Here is an 11729-nt window from a genome sequence, read left to right on the forward strand (position 1 = left end):
TGGCCCTTAATCTATGGATCTATAAAGAGGATGGACTAGATGGATTCTAACAATTGCTTTAAAATTCCAAAAATACTATTATTCCATGAACATTTACAATGTGTCAAGCCAAAAATAAAATGCCAAATTCTAACTTGCTATAGTTCTATTTTACCTAATTGGAGTATTTTCCTAAGAGCACCATTTCTTTTGTTGACTATTTCAATCATATATAAGCATGTTCCAAAACAAAGAATGAGCTACAAAAGTAGTTTGTTAATGTCACTACAGTTATATAAATGACACAGTTAAAATTGAGAAGAAAGCTGTAAGAAAAGAAAGCTCTACAAGAAGTACAATTGGAACAAATAACTAAGAAGATGTCATTTTTTAAAGCATCAATAAAAATTGGGCATGGTGGCACATGCCTGTAATTCCAGCCACTTTGGAGGCTAAACTAGGAAGATCAAAAGTTTGAGGCCAACCTGGGAAATTTAGCAAGACCTTGTTTTGAAAATAAAAAGGAGAATGGGCTGGGGGTTGGGCTCAGTGGTAGAGTGCTCCTGGATTCAATATCCAATACTGAAAAAAAATCAATAAAAATTAAAACAGAATGAAATTGGGATCTAAAGGAAGAACTTTGGGGAAAAGAAGAATTTAATAGAATAAAAAAAGTGGCAGGTAATGGTTTATTCAAAAAAACACAAAAATCTACCTAAAAGGAAATGCAATCTTAATATACTACTCTTATATAAATGGTGATTTTTAAAAATATATTTTTTTAGTTGTAGTTGGACACAATGCCTTTATTTTCTTTGTTTTTATGTAGTGCTGAGGATCGAACCCAGTACCTCACACATGCTAGACAAGCATTCTACCACTGAGCCACAACCCCAGCCCCTAAATGGTGATTTTAAATTAACTAAAAAATATAATTATATTGGGAGGATGGGAGAAAGAAAAGATGGGTTTGTATATGAGAACTCATCTATCATGCCCACCTTTTTTACCTTTTTTAAAGTAAGCATTGATGACCAGATATGGTGGCACATGCCTGTAATCCCAGCGACTTGGAGGCTGAGACAGGAGGATCACAAGTTTGAGGCCAGCCTCAGCAACTTAGCTAGACCCTAAGCAATTTAGTGATATTCTGCTTCAAAATGAAAAATAAAGGTCTGGGGCTATAGCTCAGAGGAAGAGCACTTACTTAGCATGCATGAGGTACTGGGTTCAATCCTCAGCACCACATAAAAGTAAATAAATAGAATAAAGGCATTCTGTCCATCTACAACTACAAAAAAATTTTTTAATGAAAAATAAAGGGACTAGGGCTGTAGCTCAGGTGTAGAGCACCTGCATCGCACGTCTGAGGTACTGGGTTTAATCCTCAGCACCACATAAAAATAAATAAAGATATTATGTCTATCTATAATGAAAAAAAATATTTTTTAAAAAATGAAAAATAAGGGGAGGGTGTTGTGACTCAGCAATAGAATGCTTGCCTAGCATATGTGAGGCCCTGGGATCGATCCTCAGCACCACATAAAAATAAAAAAATAAAATAAATGTATTGTGTCCAACTACAACTAAAAAATATATATTTAAAAAAATGAAAAATAAAAAGTGCTGGGGATGTGGCTCAGTGGTTACGTGCCCCTGAGTTCAAGTCCTAGTACCAAAAAAAGAAAGAAATTAATTAAAAAAAAAGTAAGGAAGGATGGAAAGGAAAGATAAGATAAAGAAAGGTCAGGAGTTTAGTTTAGTAGTAGAGCATTTATTTGCTTAGCATGCACAAAGGTTCTGGTTCAATCCTCAGCACCACACCAACAAAGATGAAGAAACAGTAGTAAATTGTTTAAAAATAGAGAAAATAAAAGGAAATAACAACCTATATGCCATATTTGAACTTTACTTTCTTATAAAAAAGGTTATTTACTTATAGTTTGCTCTTACTTTATTATAAACATGAAAGAATTGAATAATAATTGCCATATGTATGGACATGATAGCGTACACCTAAAACCTCAGCTACTCAACAGGCTAAGGCAGGAGGATCATGGGTTTGAAGCTAGCTTTAACAATTTAGTGAGACTCCATCTCATTTTTTCTCATTTTATTTTATTTTTTTAATAATGAAATAATTCATTAAAATAATAAATAATTTTAAATGAAAGAATAATAAAAGGGTTGGAAATATAGCTCAATAATAGAGCACTCCTGAGTTTAATCTATAATAATAATAATAATACAGTAAACTAGGTACCACGGTGCACGCCTATAATCCCAGCAGCTCTGCAGGCTGAGGCAGGAGGGTCACAAGTTCTAAGCCAGCCTCAGCCAAAGCAAGGCACTAAGCAACTCAGTGAGACCCTGTCTCTAAATAAAATACAAAATAGGGCTGTGGATGTGGCTTAGTGGCCAAGTGCCCCTGAGTTCAATCCCTGGTATCCCACCATCACCAAAAATGAAATAGTAATTGTCTATATGATACTTATACCCCACCCCTCTATCCCTGTATCCATAACACCTAGCACAGGGTTGAATACCTAATATCTTTAATAATTCCAGTTGAAGTAATGATCAATGTAAAACTGGAATGAGAATGTCTTATTATGGAATTAAAGAATTTTATACTCTAAATTTAGAGATTATTTAATCCAGTGTTCCCACAGAATACTGTTTCCTGTGATACTAACAACACACTGCAAAAAATATTTGGGGCTCAAATAAATTTGGGAGATCCCATGTTAAACAAATTAATCAGGTATCTTTCTTGTGGTACTTCTTGGAGACTTCACTATTTTAACATATACTGAGGATGCCACACAAATGCAATTTATTATGTAGTGTTTCCCCAACTCATTTGTTTCATGATTCTAGAAACCCCTGCTAAACAAACAAACAAAATGTGCACCAATAACATTTAGGGCTGTGGATATATCTTAGAGGTAGAGCATTTGCCTAGTATGCAGAGGCACTGGATTCAATCTCCATCACCACAAAAAAGAAAAAAAAAAAGAAAAGTCCTTGCTAATATCTCAAGTAATTGGTGATTCCTGGAGCATTCTTTGGAAAACACTAATTTAATCTACTCCCCTCATTTTTCAGGTGGGGAAAGACATGCTTCTTAAAATCTGTTCAGGTAAGAATGGTTGGGAAACCACTGAAATACCAGTGTCTCAGAATTTTGGAGAAATCTCTAGTGATTGAACAAATCTGGCCTGTGTTTTCTGTTTTTCAATAGGCACCTTTCAAACCTGCATCAGTTCTTTCAAACCAGGAAATAAATTCAGACACAAGCATCTCCTGTGTAGATCTTTAATTATTTTCTGGTCTTACAGTGCCTAAGATGTGGGCCCAAATGTCAGCTGGAGCTCAACTGTATGTCCTAGAGCAGGAGCTAAAGTGAATCTCAACAAACATTAACAGATAGTGAGCTTTTGGTGGCAAATACCCTCATATTACTAAACAATAGTAATATGATAACCAACCACTCAATGAATAAATAAATGCTTTCCAATATCATCTCATTTGATATTTATAACAATCTAGTGAGGAAAACAAGATTGGAGTTATTATCCCTATTTTATGGAAGAGGAAACTGAATCTGGAATATATAAATACCTTGCCTGTGATTACATGGCAAGTTAGTGGCAGAGTTGGGATAAGAACCTAAATTTCTTATCTCAGGTTAGGGTACTTCTTGCTATATCACATTAACAGGGCAGATTTTGAATGAGGGCCAATTTAATTCTTTGCCATGAAACATCCAACTTTTTCCTATAAAGAAACAGATCAGTTCTCAGAATGTTCATGGGCATTGGCAGAAGCAATACCTCAATTACTAGAAATTTAATGCCCTATTTGGGTTCCGTATAGTAATATTTCATAGAGAGCCAAATTGCTAGGGGGAGAAAGTCTTAGGAAGTTCCCACTGGGGAGGCTGCCAGCCTAGTGGTACAAACAAGGAGTGAGACAGATTTGGATTTGAATCTTGGCCATGTCATTTACTCTATGACCTTACTCACTATGTAACCCCTCCAAGTTTTTCTGCACTTGTAAAATGGGTCTAAGAATCCCAGTTTGTAAAGCTGAGAGGAGTCAGAAAAGTATAATATCAAGGTTAAGAATTGAAGTTCTCTGGGGGCTGGGTTGTGGCTCAGCAGTACAGCGCTCGCCTAGCATGTACGAGGCCCTGGATTTGATCCTCAGTACCACATAAAAATAAATAAAATAAAGGTATTGTGTCCAACTACAACTAAAAATAAATATTAAAAAAAAAGAATTTAAGTTCTAGGGCTGGGACTGCAACTCAGTCAGTGGTAGAGCACTTGCCTAGCATGTGGCAGTCACTGGGTCAATCCTTAGCACTTCATAAAAATAAATAAATTAAATAATTGAAAAAAAAAGAGTTTAAGCTCTGTAATTATACTCCCTGGGTTTGAATCACAGCTCTGTTTCTTGCTAGGTGTTTGACTTCAGATAAGTCATTGAACTTCTCAGAATTTGTTTTCCCATATGTAAAATGAGAAAAACAAACAGAATTTTTATAATTGTTGTGAGCATCAAATGAGATAATATTTGTTAAGCACTTAAGCATAATGTCTGGCACATAATCCAGTAAAAGATAATTATAACAGTGACAGTGGTGATGAAAACCCCATACCCCCACTTTTCTCTCAAAGCAAAAAAAGAAAAGTACTTAGGCCTGTTCTCTTCCATTTACCCATTGTCTTCCTTCTCCAACCACAAGCCAAGAACACTAGATTATTAGTCATGACACTTGGCTCTGAATGTCAACTCTATCACTTACTAGTTTTATAATTTGAGGGAACTAATTAAATTTCCTTGAAATATTTTTTTTTTAAAGAGAGAGGGGAGAGAGAGAGAGAGAGAGAGAGAGAGAATTTTTTTTTAAATATTTATTTTTTAGTTATTGGCGGACACAACATCTTTGTTGGTATGTGGTGCTGAGGATCGAACCCGGGCCGCACGCATGCCAGGCGAGCGCGCTACCGCTTGAGCCACATCCCCAGCCCTTGAAATATTTTTTAATTTATTGTTATTTTATTTACTCTGCTGGATTATTGTAAGCATCAAATGAGTTAATGGATTTTAAAGCACTCTGTGAACTATGAAACACTAAATAAATATGAAGAAGTGATTTTTGTTTTGGTAGTGGGGCTTTAACCCAGGGGTGCTTAATCACTTAACTACATGCCCAGTCCTTTTTTTGTTTGTGTGTTTTTAAATTTTGAGATAGGGTCCAACTAAGTTGCTTAGGGCCTTGCTAAATTGCTGAATTTCTAACTCGCTTTGAATTTCTAATCCTCCTGCTTCAGCCTCTTGAGCCACTGGGATTACAGGTGTGTGTGTATCACAATACCTGTCAAGGGGTAACTCTTTTTATCTATCTCAGACTATAAGATAAATATTTTTACCAGTAAAAAGCAACTTTATCTCCAAGTTTTTTCTCATGAACATTTCGATCCAGCACATTGTAGCAGATGTTGGTAGTTGCTCCTTTCATCCACTCAATGAAGATTTTCCCTTTAGTCACATCAAAGTTGTACTGGAGAAATGGGCCAGAGCATGGAATCTTCCAGTAAAATTCTTTGGCAATCTCCCCCCAAAATTCTGCAACAAAAAGAGAAGCCCAGGCATCACTAAGCTTTTCAGACATATTTATCCCCAGCTGGCTTATCCAGTCTATGCATAGGACCAAGTTACAATTTCCCTGTCCTAGGACCCACCACCTGGATCCCTCCCTCCTTTACTGAGTTTGGTATCATTTACAACTCTCCTAACCTACCTTCTTCTACTCCCATGGCTGAATCTTGATTCAGATTATTCCTCTGTCCTCTAAACTGTTTATTCATTTTTCACCATCTATTCCAGTAATAACCAAGCATTATCTAACACAATGTCTTGTACATAGTAGGCAGTTAAAAATGTTTAGTGAAAGGAAGAAATTCTTTAACCAGATCTTCCATGACCATCTTTTCTTTTCTTTTTTTTGTACCAGGGTTTCAGCCCAGGGATGCTTTACCACTGAACCACATCCACAACCCTTTTTAATATTTTATTTAGAGACAGTCTCACTGAGTTGCTTAGGTCCTCACTAAGTTGCTGAGGCTGGCTTTTGAACCTACGATCTTCCTGCCTCAGTCTCCCAAGCCAATGGGATTACAGGTGCGTGCCACCACACCCAACTCTTTCTTCTTTTAATTTGTTCATTTTCTCTTAGCAATTATTTATTAAGCATCTCTTTCTACTACTACTACTTGCACAAGTATTACTATGTGCCAGAAGTTATTTTAAGCTCCTTACATGTATTATCTCATTTAGTTCTTACCACAACTCTAAGAGGTATGCATTATTTTTATTCTCATTTTATAAATTTGAAATTAAGACTCAGAGAGGTTACATAACTTTTACAAGGTTACACAATTTAAAAAATTTTTTTTAGTTGTAGATGAACACAATACCTTTATTTTATTTATACATTTTTATGTAGTGCTGAGGATGGAACCCAGTGCCTCCCAGATGCTAAGCAAGAGCTCTACCACTGAGCTACAGCCCCAGCCCCAAGGTTACACAATTATTTAAAAACAAAATTTTAGTTGTAGATGGACATACTACCTTTGTTTATTTATTTATTTTTATGTGATGCTGAGGATCAAACCCAGTAATTAACATGTGCTAGGCAAGTGCTCTACCACTGAGTTACAACCCCAGTCCCAAGGTTACACAATTTGCTTAGTCAACATTTGAACTTAACCTGAGGAAAACATTTTTTGCTAAAGTCTAAAAGATGAATAGTTTTTCTCTAATCCCTCACCAAATAAGAGAGTGCTACTATAGGATGGGAGTAAATCAAGGGTTTATGTTAAATTTCTTGAGGTTGAAACACAGAATAAAGGAAAGAATAGCAGGAATTTTTGCGGAAGTTGATGCGTAATGGGCAGATCATGCAATTCTTCTGTGCATGATAAGGAATCTGGAATTGATCCCAAGAGCAATGGAAAAACATTTTAAAAATTTTAATTTTAAAAAAATTAAAAAAAAATTTTTGTAGTTGTAGATGCACAGCATGCCTTTATTTAATTTGTTTCATTTTTATGTGGTGCTAAGGATCAAACCCAGTGCCTCAAACATTAGGCAAGTGCTCTGCCACTGAACTAAAGCCCCATCCCAATGTTAAACTTTTTTAAAAAAAAATATTTACTTTTTAGTTATAGTTGGACACAATACCTTTATTTCATTTATTTATTTATTTTTATGTGGTGCTGACAATCGAACCCAGGGCCTCACCCGTATTAGGTGAATGCTCTACCGCTAAGCCACTACTCCAGCCCCTGAACTTTTTTATATTTTTTTAGTTGTTGTTGGACACAATACCTTTATTTCATTTATTTATTTTTATGTGGTGCTGTGCCTCACACATGCTAGGTGAGCACTCTACTGCTGAGTCACAACCCCAGCCCACATTAAACGGTTTTAAGCAAAAGAGTGACATGATCAGATTTATATTCTTAAAATATCTGCCTTACTACTCTGAAAAAAATACACTCAACAGGTAAAATGAGTAAATGCAGAAAATTTAGGATATTATGAGAATTGGGTCAGACACACTTAGAACCATAATAATGGAAGGAATCTTAGCAATTATCACCCCCTCTTTTTTTAATGTATATTTTTAGTTGTAGATGGACACTACCTTTTATTTATTCATTTATTTTTATGTGGTGCTGAGGATCAAACCCAGTGCCTCAAGTGTGATTGTAATATATTCCAATAAAATATTCCTAAAAGGGAAAAAAGTGATTATTTAAGAGACGGTTATAGCAACACTATTTATGAGCCACAACTCCAGCCCTCATTTCATAATGAACAAAATTATAAAAGCTAAATAATTTGTTCAGGATTATATGAGTTAGAATTTATATAGCCTAGGTCAGGCATGATGGTGCATGGCTGTAGTCCCAGTTATTTGGGAGGCTGAGGCCATAGTATTGCTTGAGCCCACAAATTCAAGACCAACCTAGGCAACATAAGAAGACCCCCATCTCAAAAACAAAGAATTTAGACAATCTATTTGGAGAGATAAGATTAACAAATGAAATAGTTTTGAATATAGAAGACAATATAATTGAAAGATAAATTACATGGTATATAACCTTTCAATCTATCAAAGAAATTCAAATTAATTTTCAACCCAAGACGCCATTATATACTTATCAAACTAGCAAAGATTTTTTTAAAAAATTAAACCCAGTACTTGGGTGGCCCTGGGAAAACAGGTACTCTTATACAATAATGGCATTTATAAGATGTCAATACAATCTTATTAGATAATAATTAGATAATACCTGACAAAAGCCATAAAACTTTTTGACCCTTTTATCTGCTAACTCAACTTCGGGGAATATATTCCAATAAAATATTCCTAAAAGGGAAGAAAGTGATTATTTAAGAGATGTTTATAGCAACACTATTTATAATACTGAAACTGGAAACAACTCAAGTCCAACAACTACTAACTGGTGAACACAAGTAAAACAAGTAGTACTATAACAGAACTCTGAATGGCAATTAAAAGAGATAGCAAATGGGAATCAGCATTTAATAAGTTTATATTATAGTTTGATGACATATATATTATCCTAATTTTATAGATGAGAAAACTGAAGTTCAGGAAGCATAAGAAACTCTCCCGAAGGGCAGGGGATATAGATCATTTGATACAGTGTTTACCTCAAATGCACAAAGCCCTAGGTTCAATCCCCAGCACCACCAAAAAAAAAAAAAAAAAACCACCAAAGAAACTCTCCCCAAGGACAACATAGCTAATCATAAAAGTATACATATTCAAAAATATTTTAAGTGCGATAATAGACACAGTATATAAGACTATTTATGAATCACATTTATGTCCATCAACAAGGAATGAAGAAAACTGAGTTTTATGTTCACTTAGAATTTTTTCCAGGTGTTTTGTGTGTGTGTGTGTGTGTGTGTGTGAGTGTGTGTGTGTAGCAATCTGAATGTTACCTTGGCATGATCTAGTAATGAAGTTCAGAAGAAGAAAGAGATGAACACATACTGGGGTGATCAGGAAAAGCTCTGTGGAACTGGTAGAGTTTGATTAAGAGGAACAGAAGGAAATAGGTAAAGGCAAGGAGGTGGGAAGGGACCTTTGCATATCCAGACTATAAAAGAGAAAGACCTGTGAATGAGGGGTGGGGTAGGGAGTAGCAGGAGATAAGAATGAAGAAGTTGAGTGGGGCTAGATTATCAGAGGACTTGGGAAAAAAGCAGGATTTGAAATTGAAGGAAATAGGAAACTATTGATAGTTTGGGCAATAACATTTGAAAGCAGTGTTTCCAAAATATTACTCTAATGGTGAGAGATGGAAGGGAAGAGGTAAGACTCAGGAAGAAAGGAAAACTTAGGAGGTTGCTTCTTGATTTAAAATGTCTGTCAGGGTAGTAGTGGTGGTGTAGCTCAGGGGTAGAGCACCCGCTTAGCATGTGCAAGGCTCTGGCTTTCATCCCCAGAGCCACAAAACAACAACAAAATGTCTATAGAAATAGAAGAAAAGGTAAATCCAAGAGGCATTTTGAAGAAGTATTTGACAAAATTTAGTGAAAAGCATACTGTGGGGTAAAGAAAGAGGATCAGAATCACTGATAGGAGGATAAGTTCTGCAGTTAAGACTGTTGGCTCAAATCCCAACTCCACCATTAACCAGCTTTATGACCTTGTGCAAGTCAGTTAACCTCTCTCAGATTCAGTTTCCTTGTCTGTAAAATGTGGAACATTATAGTCCCCACATCAAATCAAACTGGAATTGTGCTTAGCAAGCAGTAAGCAATCTGTAACTAGGTAAGATATATAGATAGATCTGATTAGAAGAGAGGCTGATAGAAGAGATTTACAGTTTGGGATAGTGCCATTTGACACTGTTAGGAATAAGAAAATTAGGGAGGAGAACAGGTTTGGAAGGGAAAATTGGTAAATCCCATTCATAGTCATGTTGAATATGGTATAACATCACAGTGTGCAGATACATATAGTCTATATCCCTATGAAATTTGGGACCAAAACATAAGTGAAATGCTGGGTATAGGGTAAAGAATAGGAATTATTGTGGTAGTAATAGCTCACCCCTGGGAAGCAGATGAACTTATGATGGGAGAAAATATAAAGAGGAAAGAGAAGTAAAAAGAGGTCTGAGGACTCAAACTTGGACAATGCCTGCAGCAATCAACCACTTCACACTTGATTCCATCTTATCTTGCTTTACTCAGTAACTACTTCATCCACATTATTTTTATCAAACTAATCATTTATTGAATGTTTACAGTGCACCAGGCATTTTATAATGCACACTTCTTACCCACTTTAGTCTTCATACAAATCGATGAGGTAAATATTATTATTCCTATCTTATAGTTGAAGGAAAGGAATTTCAGAGGGTTTAAAAATCTGCCCAAGACTCCACAGTAAATGAGTGGCATGGTGGGTGCTTTTCTCACTACCAAATATGATGTTGCCCAGTCTAAAGGCAAAGTCAGGGAATTTTCTTGGTACATTTTTAAAGACATGAAACCAACGATCAGAATCTGAGTTAGTACAATCCCGGCCCAAATTTTAAAAGAAACTGACGTTACAGTGACTCATTCAGTCTTACATTGGGTAATTTATGGGGAATGCTTGATAGAAAGAAAAAAAAAAATCTGGAACTCTCAAGATGGGAACCAGACCCGTTACTGCCCCTGAACAACTGAGATTAGTTCACAATTTAAAGGTCTCAGGAGGCAATTGCTGAGTTGGTGTGAAAGGGAGATCAAAAAACTCTCTTGGTGGTCCTCCTCCCCTCAAGACGTCACCTGGCCCCGTGGAGCCCAGCAGCTCACCTCCTGGAACTTGCGCTCTCCTCTCCGAAATCTCCCTTCTTCCAATTTCCTCAAGGAACCTCCACTCTTCAGTCACGGAACCCCCATCTCCTCACAAAACTGCCAAGTCCCAAGTAACTCCCCAACTTCCAGGGAACTCTCAACTCACAGAACCCCCATTCTCATAGACTCCCATCTCCTTCCGGAATCCCCTTTCCATCTCCTCACAGAACCGCAATTCTTCGGTGAAACCCCTCACAGAGCCCCCAACCCCTCCAGGGAGCCCCTGCTCCTCTCCTCACTGGCGCCCCCCAGGCTCGCTCGGGCCCAGCCTCACCCCGCGGCTCCTCCACAGAGCGCCGGTGCAGCTCGCGGTAGCGCTGCAGCGAGGGGACGTGCGCCGAACGGCTGACCTCGGGCGGCGGAGACCAACTCTGTGTCTGGCCCCCGGCTCCAGCTTCCTCCCGGCCACCGCTCCCACTGCTGTTCCGACCCCGTTCTTCGGGAAGTCCCATCACGTCAAGTTCCGAGCACCGGGGTTGCCTCTGCGGTAGCCGCGGGTGGCCGGGCGGGGAAAACAAGCCGATCCTAGAGGCGGAGCCTTAGGCGAGGGGCGTGGCCTGTTGCTGGGGCGTGGCTTTTACTGTCTGTAATGGGCGGGGCCGTGTATTGTGGGCGGGGCCACGTTAGCAAAGACAGCGCTATGGAAAAATCGAAGGATAGGGGCGTAGCTGTCTTGCCGGAAGAGGTGGGAACATAAAGTGAAAGCAGAAGGGGCGGGACTGGGCATGACAGGAGAGAGGGTGGAACCATGGAATGACAGGGAAGGGGTGGGTCAAAGCGTGACA

General features: G+C 37.7%; 1 protein-coding gene across 3 annotated transcripts in view; it reads right to left on the minus strand.

The window, feature by feature from the left end:
• Positions 1 to 11468, minus strand: part of Acss2 (acyl-CoA synthetase short chain family member 2) — a 48611-nt gene extending 37143 nt beyond the window's left edge. The window contains exons 1-2 of one of the 3 annotated variants that reach the window (XM_048811078.1): positions 11219 to 11468; positions 5421 to 5616 (exon numbers count right to left, since the gene is read on the minus strand). In XM_048811078.1, coding sequence (XP_048667035.1) covers positions 5421 to 5616; positions 11219 to 11396 — 374 coding nt within the window. In that variant the 5' untranslated portion in view covers positions 11397 to 11468. Of the gene's footprint in view, positions 1 to 5420; positions 5617 to 11218 lie in introns of those variants that run through there. The other 2 variants (XM_015481404.2, XM_048811079.1) reach the window with 2 other exon arrangements.
• Positions 11469 to 11729: the final 261 nt, after the last annotated feature.

The sequence above is a fragment of the Marmota marmota genome, unplaced genomic scaffold (assembly GCF_001458135.2).
Source record: "Marmota marmota marmota unplaced genomic scaffold, marMar, whole genome shotgun sequence".
NCBI lineage: Eukaryota > Metazoa > Chordata > Mammalia > Rodentia > Sciuridae > Marmota > Marmota marmota.